The 27,443-nt window shown below is 45.2% G+C and overlaps 1 protein-coding gene across 1 annotated transcript; it reads left to right on the plus strand.

Annotated features, from left to right (window-relative positions):
* The first annotated feature begins 2,040 nt into the window (after nt 1–2,040).
* On the plus strand, nt 2,041–27,229 carry LRIG2 (leucine rich repeats and immunoglobulin like domains 2). Its single transcript, XM_082330195.1, has 18 exons — nt 2,041–2,156; nt 8,042–8,113; nt 8,611–8,685; nt 9,180–9,314; nt 9,839–9,982; nt 10,117–10,260; nt 10,877–11,020; nt 11,282–11,425; nt 14,210–14,290; nt 15,128–15,199; nt 15,339–15,407; nt 16,827–16,990; nt 18,179–18,499; nt 19,423–19,704; nt 20,479–20,928; nt 21,403–21,552; nt 22,851–23,132; nt 23,774–27,229. The coding sequence occupies exons 3-18, from the start codon at nt 8,615–8,617 to the stop codon at nt 24,001–24,003; spliced, it is 2,883 nt and encodes a 960-aa protein (XP_082186321.1). The 5' UTR covers nt 2,041–2,156; nt 8,042–8,113; nt 8,611–8,614; the 3' UTR covers nt 24,004–27,229.
* The last annotated feature ends 214 nt before the right edge of the window (nt 27,230–27,443 follow it).

Consider the following 27,443-nt stretch of genomic DNA (forward strand, 5'->3'; position numbering starts at 1 on the left):
GCATCAGCCGTGTGCGTGGAGATGGCTCCCAGCAGGCAGGATGGGAGCCCGGGCCTTCCCTCCTAAACTGATACTGTGGGCGACTGTGAAGATCTCGTGGGAGCTGCGCCGGGCTGGGGCTGGCACAGGGAGTAGCAGGGAGAGCTTTAAGGAACTTGGCTGGGAAGGCAGGGCCCCCAGCAGCGGCAGTTGCAGCTTGGTAAAACACAGCAGGCTCCTTTCTGCTCCGAGACATTAGGAGCAGTTCAACAATTAGGACTGGCTTCTATTAATATGCAAATTTCTGCTGCCATGGCAGTACTCTTATAAATGCAAATTGCAGTGGGAACAATTGTTGGAGAGACCTGTGCTGGGCCCTGGGCTTTGTCCGAGCAGATGCTCCTAATTGAGCTCCCCCGGAGCCTGCGGCCCTGGGCAGCCGGGGACAGCGCTGCCAGCAGCCACCCAGCAGCCACCGTGACAGGGGCAGCAGCTTCCCCAGCTGGCAGCATGGCTGCCGTGCCCCTGCCCCTGCACAGAGCTCAGGCCTGTTTGCACAGATGCAGACGTGCCTCGCAGCAGCAACAGGCAGGGCGGTCCGGCCTCGCTCCTCCGTGGGAATCTCCTTCCACCTGCCACCGGCATCTGATTCCAGTTTCCGCAACAGAAGCCGTGCCCTGAGCTGCTCTGAGAAGCAGGGATGTGTGCAGCTCCCTCGGCCGGGGAGCTGGGGAGAGCACGCCCTCCCCACGCAGCCAGACTTGCCTGCAGCAGGACCTGGCTGCTGCCCAGCCTCGCTGCAGGCCGCGCGGGGAAGCTGGGGCTGGCCCAGGACCGCAGGCGCTGCAAGTGCCAGCACCGGCTTGCCCTGCTTGCGGGCACTGCTGAGCCGCAGATCCCAACCCGAGGGGAAGGGGGATGTTTTCTCCTGAGCCTGCTTGGGACGGAGCCTCCGGCAGCCCCACACCGACCGGGCGGGCTGGGTTTGCCGCCAGCTACCAGCCCTGCCGCCTGCTGCGGGCTGGGCACCACGCCGCAGCACCGAGGGCTGCGTGCAGCCGCGCCTGCAGGGCTGCGGTGGTGAGCGCGGTGCCCGCGCCTGGCCCACCCGAGGCCTGATGCAGTGGGCAGCCAGACCCTGGGAGAGCAGGGCCGTCCTGCACACGCGTCCCTTCCCGGTGGGGGCCAGGACCACGAGATGGCAGTGCCTGAACAGCACCAACGGTGCCTGGGCTCCGGCCGCCCCCCCGGCACAGGCCCTCAGACCTCCCAGCTCCCCAGCAAATCTCAGGGTGCACCCGCTGAGTGCCTGCGGTCCTGCTCCCCAGAGCCCGTGGCCATCCTCAGGGGCTCGGCGTGGAGCCATGGCCATGGCAGGGAGCCACCGTCTCCGGCAGCGGGCGCGGGTGCAGCGCGAACCCCTCAGCGGGGACGCGGACGGGACGGATGGGTTGCAGAGGGCACGCAGCCACGGGCCGCAGGGACAGGGTGGCTTGGCTGCCGCAGGCCGAACACCGCGAGCGGGCGCTGGGACGCGGGGCTGGGCGCTGGCGGTGCCTGGCTGCACACCGGCGACCGCCGGCGCTGGTGAGGCCTGGCGGGCCCGGCCACCCCTGTGCCGGCTGCGGGAGCGCAGTGCTGCCCCTCCACCGGCGGTGCTCGGCCGGGGCCGCCCGGGAGCCGCCTCACGGGGCCGCCCCGGGCGCAGAGCTGCCCCCGCGGCGGGGCCGGGGGCGGCGCGGCCCGGGGCAGGCGAGGCGGGAACGGCCGGCAGCGCCGCCGGCCTGCGGCGGACACGGGGGCGGGGCGGGGCGCGGCCGAGCCCCGCCCGGCCCCGCCCGGTGCCGCCCCTCGCCGCCTGCGCGCTGAGGTGGCGCGGCGGGGCGGGGCGGGGCGGGGCGGGTCGCGGCGGCCGGGCCGGGCCGGGCCGGGCGGGCGGCGCGGGGCCGGGGGATGCGGGGAGCGGGGCCGGGCGTGCGGGCCGCCCGCGGGGCGCGGCCGCGGACCCTGCTGGTGCTGCTGGCGGCGGCGGCGCTGTGGGCGCGGGCGGCCGCCGCGGAGCCCTGCGTCGCGCCCTGCTCCTGCCGCCGCGGCCTGCTGGACTGCAGCCGGCACCGCCTGCCCGGCGGGCCGGGCCCGCGGAGGATCCCGCCGCTGCCCGCCGGCACCACGGGCCTGTGAGTGAGAGCGCGGCGGGCGGGCGGGGCGCGGCGAGGCCGCGGGGCCTAACGGGCGGCGGGCTGTGCGCAGGCCGCGGCCTAACGGGCGGCGGCGGGGGGGGGGGCGTGTGCGGGGCCGGGGCCTAGCGGCGGCCCGGCGGGGGGTGCGAGGCCCGGCGGCGGCGGCGGCGGAGCGCTGTGCGAGGCCGGGGCCTGACCGGGCCTCCCGGCTGCCGCAGTGGGGCCCCGGGGCGGGCGCGGCAGGCCGCGGGGCCGGCGGTGCTGGGCGCGGCAGGAGCGCCGGGCGGTGCGGGGCGTGCGGGAGCCGTTCGCACGGGCCCGGGGCGGCCGGGTGCGCTGCGGCCCGGGGGTGCTGCGGGCTTTGGCGGTGGGAAGGCAACGGCCGCCGGCTCTGGAGCCTGGCTGGCAGGGGCAGCGGCCGAGGCAGAGCCGCTGGAGCGGAGGCGTGGGGTGGCAGAGGGTCTGGCACCACTGCACCCACCCGGAGGAAGACCCCGGGCTTTGAGGTCTCCAGGGCGCAGCTTTCATGCTTTCCTTATCCTGCAATGTGACGATAACGTTTGAGAGGAGCGTGAAGCAGGAGCAGGTTGTGGCTAGTAGAAGTTTTGGTAATGCCAGTCAAGCCAGGACTTAGCGTTTTTTCAGAACAAGCTGTAGGACATAGTCCCTTACGATTGTGCTTAGAAATATTCCCTCCAGCCCCCGACTTCGGCTGTGTGCTGTGGCAATTCCTGCTGCTTCTGATTCCCTCTGCAGCCCTTTGCTGCTTTGCAACTCAGTGACTCCCTCCTTCTCCCTCAGGGAAACCATTGTGGACTCCCCTTGACATTTGCTGCCATTGTTTTTTAAAAAAAAAAACAACCCAGAAAACAACAAAACAATTGGTAGCCCACCCTTAGTCTCTGTTCCCAAGAGTTTAATTAGACAATGTGCTAAATAGTGTTTGCACAGGGTCGAGTGCTGTACGCCTTTATCCTTCCTTGGCCGTTACCGTCGTAGTCACTGCTGGGTTTGCCACCTTTGGCTGCAGTGTACTGGGGTGGAAGAGATGCTGAAGTACGAGGGATATCAAAAACCACTTTAGTGCACAGGGAAGTTCCCAGGCCCTCTTGGAGTGATCGTGTTTCCCTGCTGGTAGAAATAACAGTATTCCAGACCAAGAAAAAATAGCCCGTTTGGGAGATAGTATAAATATACAAACCAATGTTCAATTAACTCCAGGAATTCCTCTAGCAGGACTCGAGTGTCTGATCTGTATTAAAAACTGGGCATGTCTAAGGAAGCTGGTCACCTTCTTGCCCCTTCATGGTTCTGTAGTTCTCTTCCTTCCCTGCATGATAAGCAATTGGAAACGTTTAAGAGAAAATGTGTATTTCAGCATAGAAATACAGCTAACTTATCTGTGAAACCTTTCGCCTTTAGAAAGGTATGAGGATATCTTAACATTAGCGCTTGTCAGGGAGGGTGTCAGTGCCTGGAAAAGTGACTTGGAAGTTCATCGGTGGCTAATAAGCAAAACAATATCCGTGCTGTTTGGAGAGCGAGTTTTCAAGCTTCAACAAATACTTGTATCCTTCTCCAAGCTGATAGAGGGTGTGTTTAAAACTGCTTGGCACAAAACGCAGTGGGAAGAAGCGGTGCTGGCGCTGTGCTACGTTATGCAATCCGACATGTGCTGCAAACAATAATTAAGTGTATGTTCTCTGTTGTGGCTTTCAGGATTTTGGCACACAAAGTGTGTGTGTGGGGGGTGACATTTTTTCTTCACTAGGACTACTCCAGCAGTTCTGAATCTAAACGAGCTATAATGCATACAAGCTGTTTAAAATTAATCAAAGCTTAATTTTTCTCACATGAAAAAGTTCCTGATGTGCTTTTTCCTCTTGGTTCTGTGATATCATTTTACTTAACTTTGAGGACTAAAAATTCTTGTTTTTCCTAGCTCTTTCAAACTACTTGCAGGTGATGCTTCCAGTGTGTGTGGTTTTTGATTTTGTTTTGGTTTTTTGTTTTTAATAAGGCCAGGAGAGCACCTTCAGAACTCTTTTTCATGATGGAAATATTCAGGCAACTGTAACTTCATGTTTCCTGCTAAATTACATATGTTTTGTGGATAACCTGGCCAGTGATGAAAAGGGTAGGGAAGTCAAAGACTTAGCGAATATTTTTTGATGTGTCTGCATCTTAACATTACGTTCTTTAGAACAAGGAATGTAAGCCCTGCTTGTAGGGCAGTCATCTGTAGGGGAAAAGGGAAGCACGATGCTGGTGGTCGCTGCCTTCTGGTCATACCCTGCTGCCTGAAGGTGTGTTTATATATGCTGATAACTAGGGAGATGATGAATAAAAGTAGATTAGGTATCAGTTAACTAGTTCAGCTGGTTCCCTTCACAGCAGGATTTTGGGGTGAGCTTGTGTATTTTCAGCTCAGATGGTTGGCTGTGTGCTGTATCAACACCTGTACCAGCACAGTGCCATGGGGAGGAGGCGGGTATGCTCAGATGGGCTGAATTAAGATGGTTCTCCAGGACTAAGTATATGGTAATCAATTTGGTGTGTGCATTCTGTTTTATTTACTTGAGAGATGAATACCACTTCAGCTCAAAATGAATGTTTAGATGATGTTATATACAATACCAGATGAATCTCTAAAATACAAATTTTGCATGTTTGCTTTGTATTTTGCATAGCATGGGCCTCACAGTAAAAATGCAAGTGCTTCTAAAATGACGGGTTCTTCAATTTTGGCTTTTTCAGAGCAAGGGAATTATATCTAGTTCTGCATGACAGCAAAAATCTTAGCTGTGTGATGGTCTGATTTTCTGTGTTTATAGATAATTGTATTTCACTTTGGATTTAGTGATCAGTCAGTCAAAAAGAAAAACATCAGTAACAGTAACTAGCTATAAATAATGCCAGAACTGTTTTAAGTATGAACTATACCCAACTTCTTCAAAGAAGATTTATTGTTAATGCAAACTTTGTTATAGTCCAAATCCAAGTAATAATAGAAGAATACTTAGTGGGCTTTCTAAATGAAAATCTTAATTTCTAACTTAGTAAGACAGTAGCCTTTTGGGGGGATACCTAAATGTTAGCAGATCCTCATCACCCAGGCCCCGTACCTGTCAGTGTTCAAGAGGCATTTGGACAATGCCCTTAATAGTTTGCTTTAACTTCTGGTCAGCCCTGAAGCGGTCAGGCAGTTGGACTAGATGATCGTTGTAGGTCCCTTCCAACTGAAATATATTCTATTCTATTCTTCCTGAAGGCCTTAGAAAAATCAAGTTTCTGTTTTCTTTGCATATTAATCTGACTCCCAGGATCTTTGTCAGTGCCCGCTAACCATGCCTGACACACAGGTTGGTCTGGCTCTGCACCCATGGCGTGGTTTTGCTCATCAGTGTAGCATCTGGACACCTTGAGGAGTGTGTTGTTATCTTCTGTGTCCATTGTCTCATCCTTCTTCCATGGGTTGCTCTCAGGTCCTTTGGAAATAGCGTGGCTTAGTACTTCCCAGTCTGGTTAAACCCACTGCTACCAAGATGAGTCGCCTCAGCCCTGGCTGGGTGCCTGCATGTTTGAAAGATCCAGGAAGGACTCATCCTCTGGGATCAGCACTGCCACTCGCTACCCCCTCCGCCGAGTGTGACTGATGGCTGCCGTGGCCGTGCCGGGCTCCTTCAGCATGCCCAGGGCCCCGGGGCTGAGCCGGGCTCCGAGAGGGTGTTCCGAGTGCTCAGCCTCCCCTGAGGTGGGACGGCTGCTCTAGGGGCATACTTGACTGTTTTTATGTGTTACTGGCATTTAGGAGTGGTTTTATTATTGTATTTATTGAGGGAGCAGGCCTGCAGAGTAGCATGCAGTGGCTGCATGTGCATTGTTCTCTTCTCCAGCTTCCCTTGATTTTTTTTTTAATAGTAGGAATGAATAATTGTTTGCAAACCTGTTTGCTGCTGTACCTGTATAATTTACATCTTGATGTAATTGAAAGAATACATTAATAACCGTCTGACTTGCCATGACACCCAGGATTTTAATAAGTCATTGCTAGAACAGTATCTTTATTGCTGGGCCTGAGTGGAAGTTAAGGACAGCCTGTCAAGTCCTTGCTCTCTCCCAATAGATTCTGGTCTTACAGATCAAAAATGTATTGGTAGTGCTGTGAGCACTGGGGTGAATAAAACCAGGTCCTGTTCAGGTTGTCTTCTGGTTATCGGCCAGTCTTCTCTGCATGGAGGGTTCTTGTGACAGCATTAACGCCTGCCGATGGGTGCTTACTGGTACTCGGTGAGGATTAAATTTGTATTGCAACCCCTTCTTCAGCAGGGGCACCAGTACAATTTCTTTCCTTCCCCTAGTCGTGGGTTTTGGGCAGCTTCATGTCTGTAGAGGTTCAACCCTCAGTGTAGTTAAGGCCCAAAGCTCTCGCAAGAGTAGACGAGCGCGTGGGTGCCGTGACTGCCCGAGCTTGGTTGTCGATGGAAATATTTTTAACTGTGATCAATAACATTTTAATCTTTTTAACAGATATGTGGTAGTTTTGCTCTTAAAGGATAATTTTGTCTCCTGTGTCAGCATAGCTGCAGCCTGCCTGATGATCTTAAAACTAGCCGTAATAAATACGTACTGTGTTACTTCTGTAATCATGAAAGAGAATCAGTGATACAGGACCTCATCAGAAGGCGAACAGCTCCTGCTGAAAGGAGCTCATTATGGCTCTGTGCTCGATATCAGAACTGGAAACAGTGAGAAGCACGATGCCTTGCTGATAGGCAGGCACAACTAGCTAGCAGAGGCAGACTTTTTGATTCAGTAGACAGTGTTCAGTTATATATGCACCTATCAACGGTTTTCTGACTGTGGTGCGGGTATCAGTTGTATTTCACAAGTTCGGTGGCAGTGCCAGGCCTGTTCCGACACACGGCGGCTCGGGCTGTCGGCGCAAGCTTCGGGGATTCGTCTCCGTTCTGGACTTGTGCCAGGAAGGTGTGAAAAAGATGAGTTGGTTTCACCATTTGGAGTGACGTCTGTCTCTCCTCACTGGTATGGCTAGAACCAGATTTCCATCATAAACCTGATATTTTTTTTTTTTTGGTCATGGTTTGACTCATGTCGCAAAGTGGAGCTAGTCCGTGCCCAAAGAGTTAGCGCTCAGAAGTGGGCACGGTTTTGCTTTTCTTATAACATCTTATACACCGAGTGCAAGGCAAAAGTAAAAGCCTGATTTAAAGTTAAAGCAATGGGAATAGCATCAACATCCAGTATGGGCATTAAAAACAGATTTAACAACTCTTGCCCATTGAAACAATCCGACTCCTGCATTTGTTTTCTATAAGCAAAACCAACTGGCACTAAAGCATGCCTTCTATAAGCTTCCCAGCCTCATGTTTCTCTCCCCTCCAGCTTGTTTGGTAATTGTGTGTATGTTGTTCCTTTAAAATAAGCCTGCCTTGACTAGTCAGCTGCTTTGAAAAGCTGGGCAGGCTGAGAAAATGGGGATTGTTGCTACAGAAAACAGTTCAACAACAAGCATTTTTGTAAGAAATTATCTTTGTGTCCCTGGAAGGTTTTTTCTTTTTTGCGATAGGCAAGTATTGTAGATAAAGCTATGATTTAAAGGAAAAATGCTCTGATCAGATACGATCTTTCAAGAAGCCTTTTTAACAAAAAGTTATTCGATTCAAACAGAGAAATAGAACTGTCTAGACTTATTGTGAGTGACCACTAGAACAAGCTAGAACCTCTCCTTCCTTTGGTGAAGGAAGAATTGTATGTCTGAAAAATACAGTTTAAAACTTTTAGGTTGCATAAAGCATACATGGGTGTTTTTTTTTTTTTTTATTCCAGGAGCCAGAATAACTTTTCTCTTTGTTCTCTAGGGATTTAAGTCATAATCATTTATTGTCATCCAACTGGAGCCTTGATTTGTCCGTTCATACACTACAAGAAGTGTAAGTTGGTTTTTATGAGGATAAAATCTAAAGATTTTGTACCTCACTCTAATTAGTGCATTTCATTGCATGTCTAGCTATCTGGTCCAACTTGTAGAAATATTCAGTGCCAGTTAATTAAAAATGGATGCTCTGTGTTAGCAGCATATTTTATGTATAAAACTGATGCTTTGTGAGCAGAAAACGTCTTCATAAAAGGTTAGAAGACCAATATTTTTGAAAAGAAATGAGGTGTTTGTTTTGACTGTAGCTGCTTCTAAGCTAAAGAGAAGTAATAGTATCCATGAGAATGGTAAAAGCTAGCGTGCTTTGCTATTAAATTGTTCAAATTATCAGTATTTAAGCTTTTATGGATCCTTTTTTGTCAACTACTAAGTATTATTAACATAAAATTGTTAAATGTGTTCTGTGATATGAGCTATTTCTGCTGCGTACAAAAGGGTTTTTCTTCTCTTGGAAGTGCCAGTAATCCTTTTTGTTCTTTTTTTTTTTTAAAGGAAAATGAATTACAATGAGCTAAGTGAAATTCCGTATTTTGGAGAAACAACTTCTAATATAACTCTTCTCTCATTGTAAGTAATAGCTTGTCTGCCTTTTTCTCATTTAATGAATGGGTGAATCGTATTAGAGTTCTGCTATCAAGTTGTAGGAAAACATAGCTTCTTTTGTCTTGAAATACTACTCATCTGAAGTGCTTTAGGGAATATGTAAGCACTCTTTAAAGAAATACAAATCAGACAATCAAGTCACCCTAAATTACCAATAAAATGCAGTCAACCAAGGCAGGCAGCTTTGAAGGGGAAGGATTCAGTCTAGGAATGACAGTTCCCACAAGGAACAGCCCGACTACAGGCCCCGGCATTTGAATCTATTCATATGTCAAGGTGGCAAATAGCTCTTGGATTTTCAGTATTGCTTTAGGAATTAACAGTCTGAAGTGTGTGCTACATGTCCATTTAAGAGGCTTGCTAAGAATGTTGATATACAGAATCCTACAACTGTTTCAGCTGTGCAACTTGAAGGATGACATGTTTTGATAATCATATGTGTTGCTGGTATTTTTCAGGGTACACAATACCATTCCAGAAATAAATGCTGAGCAACTCCAAGTTTACCTTTCATTGGAAAATCTAGATCTTAGTTCTAATCTTATCTCAGAAATTAAAGCTTCTTCTTTTCCGCGGATGCAACTGAAGTACCTGTAAGTATAAGTGATCCGTTACGTCTGGGATTCCTGGCTCTACAACAGTAATGTTGAAGACCTCATCTACTCTCAGTTACTGTCTTAAAGTAGGCAGCCTTGCGTGGCTTTGAACTGGTAACAGTGCTCAGCGTAGCTACAGATGTGCTTGAAATAAAATACTTTTCATACCAATCTGTATTGCATTTTCTCAAATAGTATGGAAAACAATAACTGCTGTTGTCGAAGTGCAGGTACTTCAGCCGCAGGGACACGGGCTGATTTCTGCCCATTTTGAGTAAATCACTGTTGATGTTGTCTTGACCATGTCTAACTGAAGACTGGGCAGGCAGTAAAAATCAGCTGCTAGCACTGATTCCTTTGGGAAAAATGATTTAGTTTGGTATACCAGAATTCAGATTTCTGATGTAACTTCACAAAGAACTTGAATTCTAATAAAAAGTGGTCGTTCCAAAGTGGTCATGCAGTTGTGTTCCTAAAATTCTCCATGTTCTGAAAAGCTTCTTTTCCTGTTCCTTTCCTAGGAATCTGAGTAACAACAGAATAACTACTCTAGAAGCGGGCTGTCTTGATAACTTATCTAGCTCCCTAATGGTAGTAAAGCTGAACAGAAATAGGATTAGTGTGATTCCACCAAAGATCTTCAAATTGCCTCACGTGCAGTTTCTGTAAGTAGCAGTCTTGAATGCTTAAAAACATAGCGTTTACAGCTGGGTGGTTCATCTCAGTATGTGTTCTTGACTTTCACAAAGTCGTGCTTATCAAAAGATGTCTTAATATTTGAATGTTGTCTTCATATAAGGGAACTGAAAAGGAACCGGATTAAAATAGTGGAAAGTCTTACATTCCAAGGACTGGAATCCTTAAAATCCTTGAAAATGCAGCGCAATGGGATTAGCAGACTAATGGATGGAGCATTCTTTGGCCTGGGTAATATAGAAGAATTGTGAGTATGCCTAGTCGTGGAATTTCTTTTTGGGACTCTAGCTGCGGAGGGTTGGGTCCTGTATGGCTTCCCTTACATCAAGGCTGTGCTGAGATACTGATGGGCATCACGGGAAATGAGTTTACAGATCTGTATTTTCCCATTATTTTGATATCATGTCTGGTTACTTCAGCGGTGGAAAGACATTGGCTCTCTCCCCAACTTCTTCCCACTTGGTGATCAAGAATCCTTTGATTCCGTAGGTTGCTTTTTGCTGCTTTTCATTTGCACTCCCCATAACATGGGATGGTTCTTTGCTGTGTGACTGTTTGACAGAGATAGCGCAGGGGCGTGCCATGCAGTGTTAGCAAAAGATTTTTAAAAAAGAAATAATCTTTGAGAACAGAGATTAGTTTTGCTTCTGCCACTGGATTACTGCAGCTGTTTTTGAGTTACTCAGTTCTTCATATACTTTTGTTTGCTCTTCTGGCCTCAGTGGAATGAATATAATCATGCGTTTCAGGTTGCCTAAGGCTTAATGTTAGTAAATCATTTTGAGATCCACAAGGTGAAATTTTGTAAATATATGTTTCATTGATTATCTGTTTGACAAATGTTTTTCCTTCTAATTCTTTAGAGAACTGGAACATAATAACTTAACAGAAGTAAACAAGGGCTGGCTGTATGGTCTGCGGACATTGCAACAACTCTATGTTAGCCAGAATGCCATTAACAGGATCAGTCCAGATGCATGGGAGTTCTGCCAAAGACTTTCTGAGCTGTAAGTCCTGGGCTGTTTTTCATTGGGGATTTTGTAATGTTGCAAAAACAGATTGGATAGCACGTATGTAGCAAGAATGGATAACCAAAGGAAGCACTCGATTTCCTTGTTAGGCCCATGGTAATGCTGTGTATTTTACTTACGTTTGTAAGTGTTTTGTTACAGAAATTAATCAAAACTCAATAGCTAAACAAGTTTGATAGTATCTTTATAATCAATCCCCCTCTACTTGCCTTTAAAGTGCATGTTCGATATTTCTAGAGACTTGTCGTACAACCAGCTAACTCGCCTCAAGGAGTCTGCCTTTGTGGGACTTGGTTTACTGGAGAAACTAAACCTGGGTGACAATCGCATTAGTCACATCGCTGATGGTGTGTTTAGAGGTCTGACAAATCTTCGAACCTTGTAAGTACAGAAAACTCCTAGTTAAAATCTCAGTTTAATGCAGGGAAGCTTTCGGAAGTAAAGACAATGAATATTGCGCTGTGGGAGCCCGAGATCAGTGTTTTGGCATCGTTGTGTGCTGTCCTGCCTGCGGGTGTGGCGGGGCTGACAACCTTTTGGTCTGCCGAGATAACAGAATTCTGGCCCAGCTGGAACAAACCAACCACTTAATTTTAGTGGTGGTACAAAACGGTGGCTTGGTAACCTTGAGCGCCCAGTTGCGTGTCATACCGGTTCTGGGAAGGTGTGGAAGCTTGTGTAAATGCCAGTTGTGGAGCGAATGGTCAGCCTGGACCTCTCCTTATTCCAGATGGTTTTGTTAGGGTTGGAACCTCAGAAACCAAGCGGTGAGTCCTTTGGGTTGTAGAAGGTATGGCTTAGCCCACCCTGCTTGTGTGCTGAAATCACAGGCATCCGTATGGGCGAGGGGTAGGATTACTTCTTGCTGTCAGGCACACCTCTGCTCTTGCCAGGACCTTTCGTAGCAGCTGCAGCTGTTTGATATTTCTGACAAGAAAAGACTCAGTCCTGGTTCTTAATAAAAAAAAAAAAAAGTGTCCCAAGTAGATCTGAACAGTTGTAATCATCCTAAACAATGGTAGTTGAGAAAGGAGTGAAAGTTTATAACCCCTCTGTCAGTTCATTAAATAAATGCTTAAATAAGCAAACTCACCAGAGAGATTTATGTAAGCAGTCATGTTCTGTTAACCTTAATGCAACCTTTTAATGAAATAATTAAAACTAATTTCTTAGATTTAGAGTAGCATGAAAGAGAACAAGAGCAGATTAATTAGTAGGTTTTCCTGGGCTCCTCAGGGGGGTCAGCAGCCGAGAGGCTGGCCCTTTGCTTCGGCGTTGGAATGTGCAGGACGGAGGGCAGTGGTGATTAACAGGGCTCCAAGCATTCGTGCCCAGCCAAGCATGAGGAGCCAGCTCCTCAGCTCACACAATGAGGGGCTTTTCTTCTGGGTTGCTCACTCGTTTTGCTAAGCGGTCTGAGTAGTGGAGTGTAAAAATACTTCAAACAACAGGAGATACCGTGTTGCTGTGGGATTAGTTCCATTGTTGCTTGTATACTGGTTGTTTCAGTGCTAAGGCTGACATAAATATTTCTCTGTATGTTCAGCTCCTGCTGCTGTTCTGCAATGTAGCTTTAATTAACAAGAATAAACTGTAAAAACTGTATATTATCTACAAGGTAATAAGAGCAAGGTGGGATTAAAGGTGTAGCTAAGAATAGCACTGAAGTTTTGAAGTTTTACATCTTATTGCATTATTTCCTCCGTAATACTGTGAGTAGTTTGGCATTGATGCCCTTCCAGCATTCGCAATCTAAAATTCTGAAGCAGACCTGGAGATAATTCTAGAAACAAGTTTCAAATCACAAGAATTAGCAACTTGGAAATAAATTTGGCATATTATTCATCTAGTCATTCTTCTCATTAGATCACATCCATGTCCAGTACCTTAGGTTGAATAATTTTCAAAGAGGAAAATACTTAATGTGAGCAGGTATCAAGGCCATGTTTAAGACCTTGTGATGCATGAATCATGGAATTATTTTCTTTTTGTCCTAAACTTTAAAGTGTGTGTATATATATATATATTAATTGTGGAAATGACTGCTGCATGGTGTTAAGAACAAAACTTCCATATTTTAAAGTAAGAAAAATAAGAAAATAAGCGTTACCACTGACAGTGTCCTGGAGGTTGATCCCACTCTCTTCCAGGGTGGTATTCTATGCAACTTAGTCTCGCCCAAGGGAAAGTAGATACTTCATTTTTCCACCATTAGCACAAGGAAACAAGTGTTTATATGAGATGATGGATACATATACATGTTGCCTGTATGTGTAGTTCGCTTTCTGTGTCAGTTGACTTGTTTGGAAGCTCCATGAAGCTGATGCATATAGTGTCTGGTAAAATGAAGTACAGCCTCTTTCATTGGTGTATCTTCCTTTAAACACGCTCCTGTCTGCAGGGACTTCTGTGCACAGGGGTAGCAGAACAGACAAAAACTGTGGCTTTGACGGAAACTCTGGCTCAGCCCATGCCATTCAAGCTAAAAACACAACTGAATTTATTTCGCCTTCTCTCTAAAAAGCATTTAATCCTCTCTGAACCATATTGCTGTATTGCTTTTGCTGTTTGGACTGCTCTTCTACGTGAGGGGCCAAAGTGCTGTGCACAGGTCAAACAGAAATCCCATTAGCTGGTAACAAGATTTGTGAGCAGAATATCAACTTCATTCTGTAAATCTACTACTTGGTGCCTGGCAGCCTTACGCTATAACCTGTGTGTAATCTCTTAATATGCAAATGCTATTATAAAGCCTGTTACTCAGGAAGATTAATGCTGCTAGTGTGTTGGTTAATTCACTTACATGAACCAACTTGCTTCAGGAGCCTCTCCCAGCTTCTGGTAAATAGTCTATCACATGACAAGTGCTAGTCAGACTGGGTCTTTCCTTACATACCACATCAAGAACTTGTACTGCAGAATTTGTTTGCGGTTCTGTCTGCGGCACTGATCTTGAACAATTCTATTTTCTCTTGCGTCTCTGAGATGGAATATTAATCTCCTGACAAGCTTAGTTTTATAAAAGATTTGAGACCTGCCAGGTGACACTGTACCAGAGCACCATAGCAGGCTTGTACAACAGTAAGTTCTCTTCCCTAGCTCGCCACTAGCAGTGGTCGTGATGATCTTACAAGGCTTCTTTCTAAGAAGGCTCTTCTCCTGCAGGGACTTGCGGAACAATGAGATTTCCTGGGCCATAGAAGATGCAAATGAAGCATTTGTGGGACTAAGCAGGCTGGATAAACTGTACGTATTACAAACCACTGAAATGACAGTACTTCCCAGCACACAGAGTAGAGGGAGAGTGCAAAATATTAAGTTATTGTAAGTCAATGACATGAGGCAGAAAGCTTTGCTAGTTGGCAGCTGTATTCAGTGTGTTTCCACTTCTGTGCTACAACTTCTTGATATAGGCTTGGGTTCCACGGTCAGGAGCATTGGGTCTGTGTGGCACTGGATCACCTTGCAGCACCAGTTTGAAGGAATTAAGCACAAGTATTTGAATGCATTTATTATTGAATAGCCCAGTCCTGCTGTGTGATGGTTGTCACTTTTTGTGCTGCTTTAGTTTGGGTAAAAGTTAGTGCTTATAAAATTATTTTTGAATATGAAATATGAAACACTATTGAATTAACAGCTTTTCAGTACTTAGCCTGTGCACTTTTCATCCAGTGCCCTGTGTTCCGTGGGAAGCTCCGTCCTGTGGAGCAGCAGACATTGTGCATAACAAATAGCTTGGTACCAGGGTGCAGTCTCGGGAACTAACGTGGTTGTGGCAGATTGGTATTAGGAAGTTACTGCTCCGCTCCCAAGTTCTATTTATCACTGTTTCATTCTGCTGACTTAAATTATCTTCAGACACATCTCTAACCCAAATCTCTAAGTTAAGAATGGAAAAGAAACCTTGTTCTTGGGAAAATTAGTGGAGCCTTTAATCTCAAAAAATAGTATTTGATCTTTTAGCTCAGCTAGAATTAGAAAAAGACTTAGTTAAACATCATAGGGAACTTCTTTTGGGTGTTATTTGTGAACTCATGCTGACGTTCAGACTGGTTTCTGGGTTTGGGGGGCTTTGTCTTTCAGAATCTTGCAAGGAAACCAGATTAAGACGATTACCAAAAAAGCATTCTCTGGTCTTGAAGGACTTGAACATCTGTAAGTACTTTACTTTGTAGAACTTCTAATTATTTGCCAACTTCAGTCTTGTATTCTCTGTCAAATTTTCAAGAATTTAACTGAAGGTAGCGTATGAAATCACACTTACCCATTATTATTCTCTTTGCTTAACTTACAGAGATTTAAGCAACAATGCAGTAATGTCCATCCAAGAAAATGCATTTGCCCAGGCTCACCTGAAGGAGCTGTAAGTTGCTGACAATTATTTACAGATTCTTTACAAGTCCTGCCTCGCAGAGAGTCCTTCAGCCATTGTAAGACTGGCTGAAGTTGACTGAACTGTCTGCTTTCATCATGAAATATTGAAAGCAATGCTGATGAATTATCGACTCAAAATCGGTAGCGGTATACTTAGGTTTAAGGTTTGATGGAATCTGCATCTCCATTTCCTTAGTTGCAATTAATAGAAAGTAATTTTTTTCTTGCAGTGTTGAACCATTAAGTTTTTCATGTCTTACGATTTTGCAGCAAACTCCAGCAAACGCTAGCATGTAGACAGTGAACAAAAGAAATTATTCGTCAGGAATCTTTCGGGGGGTTAGCAAATGCTACATTTTTGTCTTCCCATTTTTGGGGTTAGGGAAAGGCTTTCAAATTCACAGCTAGACAAGAATTTTTACTTGCTCAGCAGATGCTTAAGCTGCTAGAGCCTCTTGTGATCTTCAGACATTTAAAGTATTGTAATGGGAAGTGACCTTCACACCCAAGACTAATCCTACTGTAACACAGTCATCTCTATGAGATAAAGTCTCTGAATATCGTGTAATCTGTTTTTTAAAACTGTTATTCAATTAGTTAATCTTGGCCAGATGGACTGTTAGTCCGCAAGATCTGGCAGTTTGAAGAGACACACCTTAGGTGTTAAAGATAAGACTTTCATTGCCTTCTCCAATGTATCTTAAAAGTGAGGAATTGTTGGTATGTATGGGCAAACAGCAGATGGAATCCTGGCTCGTTTGTGTGCCTCTCCTCTCTCACTACTGGATTCATCCAGTGGCAGATGACTTGTTGTTAAAATGCTGGACTTTCTCCAGTCAATCCTACTTGTACATAATATTTAGGAAACTTTGAAAGCAGGTGGTGGGGAAAAAGCCACCCATCATTGTTTTCTGTTCACAGTTTTTCTGTGGAGCAGAGAAAACGATCTGCAGTAGATACCTGTGTGAAACAAATCACTTTCATTCTTAAATATTTATTAGCTGGCATGAAAATGACTATTGAGGCTTACACTCATTTCATAATGGCAAGTGTGTTTAGTTTGAGACCTAGAGCTGCTCTGCAGTGTTATGTTCCTTTTAATTGCTTTAAAGAGGGATGGGATAATTGTAAAGACAGGCTTAATATTTTTTTTTTAGAAGTTGAAATTCCAAGCTTATTTTCTCCAGAATTAAAAAGAAATGTAAGGTTTTAATGCTGACATAGAGGGAAGGTTTTTCTGGGTTGTTTATAGCATATATAGCTAACATTTTTTAGTAAATACCCATAGGCATAAGAGAATACTGTAAATCTTGACACTTCTGAACATAGATGCTTTAAGTTGTTTGGCTGTATGAAATCACATGTAGGAAAACTTTAATCACACTTTTCTTTTGCCTTGTTTCTGCAGAATTTTGAACACGAGCAGCTTGCTTTGTGATTGCCAGTTGAAATGGCTGCCGCAGTGGCTCACTGACAGCCGTCTACAGCAGGCTGTGAACGTTAGCTGTGCTCATCCTGAATGGTTAGCAGGACAAAGCCTTCTCAGTGTGGATCCTGATGACTTTGTCTGTGGTTTGTATTTTTAATGACTTTTGATATAAAAAAAAAATGGTAACACAAATCTGTGCAGGTACCTTTCTGAAATCAGGCTGTAGCACTGCTGGAGGTATTTGGTCTTGGCCGTGATGCACATCTGGGCCTGTGTACATCACTGGGTCTGCTTTGGAGTTTGGGGTTTAATTCTGTTTCTCTTCGCCCAGTTTTGTTGTATTTGAGCACTGAAGCTAACCCCAGGGAGTAATTCTGTGAGACTGCATTGTCTTTCATTTAGGTTACTGTCAAAAACTGATTACGTTTCCATTCTCCCAGCTTATGAATGCCTTTAGCTTTGGAAGGGCTGTTTGACACTTCCGTACTGGTTCTTGGCCATACCAGCAAGGCTAGAGTAGTTAATACTCTGGCAGATTTTCTGATGCTCCGTATCTGGTCTCTGCCACCACAGTTTCAGACATAAGCCTGTTTATTTTTGTAACCGAACTGTGAGATGGAAAACTGAGAGACTCTTTGCCCAGTCATGTGTGAAGTCTGTGGCAGGCCTGGAAATAGTCTGGTGTTCCATTTTCTGGGTGAGCAATCTGATAAGTGTTACTTGTGTGTACGCAATTCTTTCATCCTTTTGGTGGTAAAGGCTACAATAATCATCATGTAGGCGCAAGCACCCACTTCTCCCTTCTAATATCACCACCGTGGTGCCTGACACTGAACGCTGTGCGTGCCTACGAGAATGTCTTTGCTGAAATAATAGGTATTGAAATAACTCTCACCGAGTGGGATGAGATAGTAACTGTCAGCTCGCTATGCTTTGTATTTGTAGAATTGAAAGGCTCTTCAAGATGTTTAAACTATCTGAAAATAAGTCTGTCCTTTGTAAAATAGCCTAGCTCTTCAGCTGAGCACGGCTTTTGTGTGTGATCTAAATATAGCAAGTTCCAGAGAGTTGTACGAAATGCAGGGCGCTGCTCAAGACCATGCTTCTATGCTGATTGTTCTCAGTGCTTATTCTGTATGCCTGCGTGTGGTTCTAATCCTCTTTCACAGCTTGATTTCCAAGTGAAAACAGCTGAATATGTGCACACCAAGCAGGACATCTGTTCCCAAAGCTTGCTTTCTGCTTACATTGTCTTTTGAGTGAGTTTTCTTGCGATATTAATTGCAAGTTGGAAGAGGAAAGTAACTAATCTCGGTGCTTTTTATTTTCAGATAATTTCCCTAAACCGCAGATAAGAGTGCATCCTGAGACCACAATTGCTCTGCGAGGCATGAATGTGACTCTGACGTGCACTGCTGTGAGCAGCAGTGATTCGCCCATGTCCACTGCCTGGCGTAAAGACAGTGAAGTATTGTATGATGCAGAGGTGGTGAATTTTGCCAGATACCAGCAGCAAAGTGGTGAGGTGGTCGAGTATACCACTGTCCTGCACCTTTTCAATGTGAATTTCACCGATGAAGGAAAGTATCAGTGCATCATCACCAATCACTTTGGCTCCAATTATTCCAACAAAGCCAAGCTGACTGTCAATGGTAAGCAATCATGGTAACAAAGGAGAAACACTTTTAACCTAAAGCTTTATTTAAATAGCTATAAGTCTGTTTTTCCCTAGAGCTGGTCCAAAATAGTCTTGCAAGGCTGTCTCACTGGTATTTAGAAGTATCAAACATCTTTTTATAAAGCGGGAAAGAAGTGATTTTTTTTTTTTGGTTGGTGAAAAGCCTTCTGTTAACTTTTCAGAAGACATCTGAAAGCATCTCCCATGCTTTCATTGTAACACTAGTTGTTCATCTACTTAAATGGAGGTAGAAGTCTCTTAAACTAGAAGCTCCCTCTGCTGTCTCTTCAGAACTAAGCACCTTTCCCGTGTGTTTGTAAAGCTAGGGAAGATTCAACTAAAAATAACTTGTGGGACTGGAAACAAACTCTGAAAAATCAATTGTGAAGTCCTTTGTTTTTAGCTATGATGACTCTATTTTGGCTTGAGGGAAGGGAGGTAAGAAGACAATGTTCACATCAGTCAGTAGACCACTGATCCCCGTTGTATCTGAGAGCAGAGGTGCCTGTGTTGCTTTTGCTTGTCCAGAACAGATAATGTGGACTTGGGCTGATGAGATTAAAGTTCACCTTCCCTGATACCAGGGAAGAAAAAGTGTGACAAAGGGCTTGTGAAGAAAGCTAAGCCTTTTCCCTGTCTTGTCCCCGTGAGAAATGTTATTCTTCAGATCATCTTAAATGAACACTGTAGATACTGTACCTAAATTTGGAGGACAGGCTCTTAGAAATGACCACTGAAAATTGGTGCAGTTCTTCAGAAGAATCTGCCCCTCTTCCTTAGGAAGAACTACAGGTGTGTTTCAGATTTGTTTGTTTTCAGATATTCTCTGTGCTGTGGAGCTTTTGCTGCTTTTTCCCTGGTACTGAAAATACTGAAACTATGTCTCCTTTGATCCAGAGCTGCCTTCTTTCCTGAAAACCCCAATGGATCTTACTATCCGCACCGGGGCGATGGCCCGGCTGGAGTGTGCTGCGGAGGGCCACCCTACTCCCCAGATCTCCTGGCAGAAAGATGGTGGAACAGACTTCCCTGCCGCAAGAGAGAGGAGGATGCACGTCATGCCTGAGGATGATGTGTTCTTTATTGCCAATGTGAAAATAGAAGACATGGGAATCTATAGCTGTATGGCACAAAACATTGCGGGTGGTTTGTCAGCAAATGCCACGCTGACTGTGTTGGGTAAGTGGCGTGCCAATCTGTGCTTGCACGTGGAGCGCTTCACTTCTGCAGTGGTAGTGTGGCTTATCTGTAAGTAGCAAGCTTAAGTCCTAAAGCATGAAGTTAAAATACAAAGAGCGTAGTTTCTTCCTCCTCTAGCTGTAGATGGAATTCTGCAATAAGGAACAAGAGAAGACTCCCCCCGCCCCCCAACTTTAAAGTTAAGGATGCTGACTCTGGAACAGCATTTCTAACTGCTTTGCCTGGTTTTGGGGCATTTGAATGCAGCACTTGATGTGATTTTTGAACAGTGAAGCTTTAGAAGCTAAGCTACACTGCTGACCAGTGAAGTTAGCGTGATCTTTGCAGGAGAGACCTGAGGGGCATGTATCGGTCCAGCCATGTAGACTAGATAGATAATTTGTGTTGTCTTGGAACAAATTTAGTCGCAGGTAACATGAACTATCCTGAGTAATAATGGAAGGACAGTTCCTTCTAGAGTGCAGTATTTTTTGAAGACACTGACTTTTAACATTACGGTCATAAGCAAATTTAGAATGGGAATACGTAAAACAGACTGTGGCTAGCATAATTTTGGGAACGTTTGCTGTACCTGCATTTGCTGCAGTGATCCACAGAAGAGCTGAACTCACAGAATTTCTTGAATCCTGTGTTTCATTGCTCAAGTTTAGGTTCAGGTTGTAAGATCGGATTTTTAAATATCATGGAGTACACACTGGTGTTGCACAATGAAGTTACCTTATAATTTTTCTTTTTTTTCCTCCACTGTCACAGAAACTCCTTCCTTCATGAGGCCCCTGGAAGACAGAACGGTAACCCGAGGGGAAACGGCTGTCTTGCAGTGCATAGCTGGTGGCAGTCCTGCCCCTCGCCTCAACTGGACTAAAGACGATGGCCCTTTGACAGTCACAGAACGGCATTTTTTTGCTGCAGCAAATCAACTCCTTATCATTGTGGATGCTGGACTAGAGGATGCTGGGAAGTACACGTGCATTATGTCCAACACGCTGGGCACCGAGCGTGGCCATATTTACCTAAATGTCCTGGCTTCCCCAAATTGCGATTCTTCCCAGAGCGGCATTGTCCATGAGGAGGATGGCTGGACGACAGTAGGCATTGTGATTATTGTCGTGGTGTGCTGTGTTGTGGGAACTTCCCTGGTGTGGGTTATTGTGATCTACCACATGAGAAGGAAGAGTGAAGATTACAGCATCACTAACACAGGTAAAGTGCAAAAGCAAGTCTTCAGCCCTGGTTTTAATCCAAAACATTTGTTAAGAGTGGTGAAATTTCTGGATTCATTACAGATGATAAGATTGAGGAACTGGAGATTCCTTTCTAAAATCTCTTCAGGCATTTGCTCAAATTCCTTCATTTTAACATTTTTTTTTAAAATACTGAAAGTGTGTTAATTTTATTCCTTATACACTAGATTTGTTCTCCATTGAGGGAAAACAGTACAGTTTGGAAATAAATATTTGAGTAAACTTACGAATGTTTTCAGGGCCTGGAATAATGTGTGTAAATTTCTGTTCTGGCCCTGTTGGTTTTGAACTAGCTATATGGATTTTTAACCACTGAGGTAGATAAAAGAAAACTATGTGAGTTGAAATTCTGGATGATGTTTTTGTTAACGCGGGTACTACCTACCTTGAAATCTTTGCACTTAGCATCATTGGTGTTAATTCTGCCTTGCAGAGGAGATGAACCTACCTGCCGACATTCCCAGCTATCTGTCCTCCCAAGGAACTCTGTCAGAGCCTCAGGAAGGCTACAGTAACTCAGAGGCGGGAAGCCATCAGCAGCTTATGCCTCCAGCTGGTAGCTACGTGCATAAAGGCACAGATGGTAAGCAAAGTCCTCGCATGTATTATTTGTGTTTCAGCAGGATGCCAGCGCACAGTCTGGTCCTCGTAGCTGGCAGCAGTGTTGCACAATGCACTGCATATGAACGTCAAAGGTGACTTTTCCTAGAGAAGAATTCAGGTTAATCCAAAAATTTCCATTGAGCGTTCTGAGTTTGAGGCACCTCCTGTTTTTCTTCTAGTGTTTGTTTATATTCTGCTATCAAGGCTTCTGCATTCCGTGCACATTGTTTCATCTTTGGCCCAGCAACGTCTGGGCTCACATCTGCTGTGAGTGCCTTTGCATGTAGATGTCATGACTGCTGTCCTTCAGGTGCCAGGGTAGTACAGTTCCCTCCAGAGGCTCTTTGATTCAGGGTTTGTGATCTGTTCAGCAAGGCAGGGATGCCATTAGAGAATTCCTAGGTTAAATGTCAGGGTAGATTTTTGTGCTGTTTCTTTCCTTTGGCATCTCAAGAGTCCACGCAGTAGAGGTGGAAATAAAATTTGCTTGGAAGATGACTTGCTGTACCTTTTGTCCTTAGCATAAAATTGCTGCCTCTGCCAGACATATAGTCCACTTGCTACAGTCATAACTAAAGGGTCTGCGCTATTTCCCTACCTTGTTTGGATTTTTTTCGGGATATTTGTGTCATTGAGTCTATAGAGATGCTATTTCTACCATCCAAATGCTGAGGAGCCATCCGATCCTTATATAGGCTGGCTTTCAAAAGGGATCCTTCAGTGTTGAGTTTTTTGACATCTGTCCCATGATCCATTCCCTCCAGTCTGTAGTCCTACTGCCCTAGGGTCCGTATCGGGAAGGGGTTGAGAAGCAGCTCGTCTCTGTGACCCCTCTGTCGTCTGGTCTGAGGTGTGTGGGCATGCAGGGGTACAAGTCTGGCACAAGAGCATAAGCCGATGTGGATAGGCATCCCAGTTTGATTCCAGGGCTGTTTCAGCCTGGTGCGCAAGCGGGTTGGACCTGCATGGAACCCGTTTGCCCTTGAAACGGGAGAGCACACATGAGATTGCTCTTGGTCACGTCCGTGGTTTTCCCCTGGTCGGCCTCAGAAGGGCAGTGCTATTGGGAATTTGGATGGTGGTGAGCCTAGAGCACTTCTCGTGTGACTTCTTCAGGAAGCAGTCAAGCTGAGTATTCTCTTGCCTTGTCAACTGTATAAAGGCCTGTCGAACCGTGCCGCTGTAATACATGATCATGCTAAGACATGAAAGAATCTATGGAACTCAAGCATCCATATCCTCTTTGAGAGTGTTTTGTTTTTCCATCGTGTTTGTCAGGTGGCACAGCGCCATTGGTGATCTGCTCAGACTGTTACGACAACGCAAACATCTACTCCAGAACACGAGAGTACTGTCCCTATGCCTACATCACCGAAGAGGACCCCCTGGATCAAACTCTCCCTAATCTCATGGTACAGATGCCTAAGGAAACGTATACAGCACGCGCCCAACATGAAACCAGTGCTCTTGATAATCTCTTAGCAGACAGAGACGTGTCTGTCTTCCTTACCAACCACGACAAAATAAGCGAAAAGAAAATCTCCTCCCAGCAGATTAATGGTGAGTGTCCCCTTTTCCCTCTTGTTGCTTTGTATTCCCTGATAACTCTGGCCTTCCTTGTGCTGCCCTTCAGTGTTGATACACAGCTAATTCTTCGAGTGACCATAGTTTGTGGAGTAACTCATCTCTTTATTAACCACCCGTTCTCAGAACTAGCCCTCAGTTTGCATCCAGTACCCAAGAGCTGAAGAGGGTGATGTTAAAAAGATAGTATTTCTTAAGCTGCAGTTCAACTCTTAAAGCTTGTGGAATGTGATCCCTTGCATGTATTCAAGTATATCTATTAGCCAGAGTTAAAGCTTCACGTAGGAAATTCAGATAGCTGTTCTGTTTGAGCTGGCCTGAGTTTCAAAGAACTCCAAAAGATTTATTTTTTTTTCCCCCCTAAATTGATTGTTTTTATATTGACTTTCTTCCAGGTAGCCTTTTCAAAAATTCACACTGCAACGGTGTGTATTGTTTCTGGTTACTGTAACAGGTTGCTGAAACAGGAGAGCATCCAGTCAAATATGCTCTCAAAAATAGAGAAAATAACCTCAGAAAGACTGTTACTGCCGAGTGGCACAACTCAAATCTGTCTAAAATTTGAGTGTGTTTATCATGAACTCACTCCTGTTCATCTTCTCATTTTTCTTCCTCAGAACCCTTTCAGATTCCTTTATGGGGAGTAAACAAAGACCTAGCGCTCTCTCACTCACACTTTCTGCATCAGCAGTCAGCCCGTGAGACCCCGCGACCTCTTCGAAGCGAGGGCGTTATTGACAGTGACCGGGAACAAGCTGCTTCACCCAGACCTTGCCACAGGTTACGTGAACATAACTTTGATTTTAATAGGACACGGAACATTCATGACTATACTGAAACCACGTAAGACACTAAAATGAAGTCTTGAAAGCAAATCCGTATCAACTGACTTTTTGTATTTACTACCTCAGGACTAACCCCAAGGCCAAAGATGCTTGTGTACATGTGTCTACAATTACAGGCTGGCTAAACAGAGTCAGACTCCCTAGGAGGAGGTGGCACATGCCCTTTTTCCTTGGATTTCTGTGTATTGGAAAATGGGAATGTGCAACAGAACCCATGGATGATTAGCGATACCCACAAGAATAGCATTAAAACATGGATTTTCTGATGTTGGAAGCAGCCTTTGTGTTGGTGCATGCTTTGAAAATCTCTCAAGAATGCATAGCTATTTCACACTGCATTGTCTGCTTGAAAACAAATGTTCAGGGCCTCCTCATGGAATTCCCCGGTAATTGTAAGCATAAAACTCTTGGCCAGCTTTTTGTTCCTTAGACTGTTGGCAGGCGTCTGTTACCAGTCTTTGGGGCTTGTTTTCTCCTATGAATAATGGACTCTAGTTGTAAATAAATTTGCATTTATAAATATTTTGTATACACTAAGCATATAAATGTGTTGGCTGTAATGTAAATATATTTTTTATTATGCCAAAGTATGTATCATACTGTTAGTCTTGACAGCTGCTTATCAAGCCATATGTTTTGGGTTTGGTGGTTTTTTTGGTGAGACCGAAAGCTTCTTTCTGAGGGGATAGAGCTGTCTTTGTTTTGGAAAGAAATGAATTCACTATAGGTATGTGGTGAAACTGTGATATTGATGAATTTCATTGTTACGTACAACTTGCTATGCGTTAAGCCCGGCTGACCTGACCGCAAGCTGATCCATTTCATGACAGTAGCAGAATTCCAAGTTTGACCCATTTGTGTGTCGAGAGAGTCCTTAAAGCTCTGTTTTGGGCACCCGTCTTGTCCAGTAGAGCCTGAAGCGCAGCGGACCCTGCGTTAAGGAGCAGCGTTAACCTGCCTTCCAGGCGGTAGCATCCAGCTTCCCAGAAGTTCTTGTAAATAGCAAACAAAAACCAGTACACAAAACGTTTCCTTCTGGTCAACTGGTAAAATCGGTATAAGATGGAGTCTTGAGTGGTTTGTTTCAGAAGTTTATAAGCTTTTGTCTTTAAAAAAAGCCTTTGTATTGTGTATGTTGCGGAGGGGTCTCTGTATTTTTCCTAGCTGACAGTTAGGGGAGCTTTTAAAAGGAATGTTGTGATGAAAAGCATCGGATAAATTGGGTGATCATTTGATAAATACTCAGTGAACTATACCGTGGATTTTCTGTTTCCTCCGCACAGCCAAGAGACGTATGTAGTTTAAAACACTTGTGTGCTTTTCTGTCGTAAAGTGTCAAGCAAACTTGCTGCTCTCTTGAACTCTCTGATAGTTCCCTAGACCTCAGCGTGGCCAAAATGTTTAAATATTTGCCAGGTCAGAAATGGAACAATATGCAGGGAATCGCTCAATATTGAAAACCCGGTAGTTGCTGAGACAGAGGAGACGCAGGCTTCATCAGTTACAGTGGAATGTGTCTGACAAAATTAGGAGGAAGAGCATTATAAAGACTTTCTGAAAAGTTTGTTCTTCTGGGAAAATGCACCTTTGTGTAGCAGGGGTGAAGACTCGTCAGTGAGGGGCTTTCCCCAAGTACGTTGTGCTCGGCGCTAGAGTGCTTCGACGTTACGCTGTGTGCTCGTGCCTGAAGAGCAAGGGGCTTGCTTCCTAGTCGTTGTTGCATTTTTTCAAGTCGTAGGCTATGTACTAAAATGAAAACAGGTGCATGGGTATTTTTATAAAGACAGAAAAAGCTTTTTGGACCAGCCCAAGAGAGGTATGTCAGACTTCCACTTGACCCGGTCCTAGATAGAAGGGTGTGTGACTGCAGTATCAGGTGCAGTCATGCAGAATCCCAGCTGAAACTTTTGAGACTCTGGATTATTTGAGTAAATGAGTGAGGAAACACTGGGAGTAATGATTATTTTCCTACAGCTCTTTGGGCATGAATAATAGTCAGATCTATGCAAATGAGCAAATATTATCAAGGGCTCTTACCATGCTCTCAAACCAGCTGTGGTTGCTCTGATAGCCAGCAGCTTTAGGAGGAAGAGGATCCAATTGCCCTTGACCTTTGGATGAAGTAGAGAGAAACAGAGGTGTGTTAAACTCTTGTTGGGCTCTGACATCCCAAATGTTTTAATAACATACATGCTCAAAGAAGAATCTTAAGTTCATTCCTTTCTGGTTTTATTTCCTCCAGGCTTTTCCTTTCCAGACAGCATTTAAGACATGGTGCTTATTTTCAATCCAAAGTTGTCTCTGTTGCAGGAATCCAGTACTGTCAGTTTAAATCCAGATGAGAAAGGTCAGGTCGTGAAACTACAGCAGCAGCAAAGTCTCTTCTTTTTGGGCTGCTTGCTGCTTTCTCCAGATACTCGCACAGGCTGCTGGGGCAGGGTGCTTCTCTGCGCAGAGCCACAATTTCCCACGAGCGGGAAAACAGCACCCCTGCTGCGGCTCTGTCTCCCGTCACCGCTTGGCAAATGCTTGATACTTCTTCTTTCATCCCTCTCTTTTGTGGAGTTGAGCTAATACAGCTGTGTCGCAGTACAGCTGTTGACGTCCAGACCTGAGGTGTACTTTGGGCACAGCTCCTTAGTGTGATTGAACTCCCTCTAGGTAGGTAAGATGTGCTTGGCCAAGACCAAGGCTTTAAAATTAATGCTGTCTGCACCAGCACAAACAGAAGTGCTAACTCTCGGAGCCATTTAGGAGCTAAAGCTGCACTCATCTCTGTGAGGTATTGGCCTATAAAAGCTGCCGTTATGAATTAGGACATTTGCATCCTTCCATGAGCAATGGTGTCTCTTTAAAGTCCGTAAGCTGGTTGTAAATAGCTGAAGCTTGTAAGCAGGTGAAGACCTTGCTGTGCTTAGCGTCGCGGAAAGACTTCCTCGGCAGACTTGCAGAAAACGTCAGGTCTCTTCTTTCCCCTTTCCCCCGGGAGGTGCAGGTAGGAGGGGGTGGCCGTTCCCTTTTCAGTGAACACCAACAGTTCCTTCAGTCAATGCCAAAGTACCAACAGTGCAGGAACTGGGGGTTCATAAGACAGTGTGAGCAAAGCTGCTCTTGTTCCCTGTTGCTATTTCCTAGTGTCTATTTATATTTTTTTTCCACATAAGAATGTATATTTTGTATAGCATGTGTAATATATGTTTGTCTATTGTAATATACCTTCATTCAATAAAATGCTATATACATTGAGCATCCAGTGTAACTTTGTTAGTTTGCAGATTAAATAATGCATTTTTCTTCTATGATATTTAATTTTCATAGGGAAAAAATACAGTAAGCTTCGCTGTCTGGACATGTTCCCGGGCAGCTGGCTCCAGGTGGGCAGAGGTTTGGACGAGGTGACCTCCAGAGGTCCCTTCCAGCCTCACCCGTTCTCTGATTCTGT

The sequence above is a fragment of the Platalea leucorodia genome (assembly GCF_965183815.1).
Source record: "Platalea leucorodia genome assembly, chromosome: 19".
NCBI classification, from domain to species: Eukaryota; Metazoa; Chordata; class Aves; order Pelecaniformes; family Threskiornithidae; genus Platalea; species Platalea leucorodia.

Coding starts and splice junctions, on each gene's coding strand:
- LRIG2 (XM_082330195.1), top strand. CDS start 8,615: ATGAATTACAATGAGCTAAGTGAAATTCCGTATTTTGGAGAAACAACT. Junction 8,686..9,179: donor AATATAACTCTTCTCTCATT/GTAAGTAATAGC, acceptor GGTATTTTTCAG/GGTACACAATACCATTCCAG. Junction 21,553..22,850: donor CGTGCATAAAGGCACAGATG/GTAAGCAAAGTC, acceptor CGTGTTTGTCAG/GTGGCACAGCGCCATTGGTG.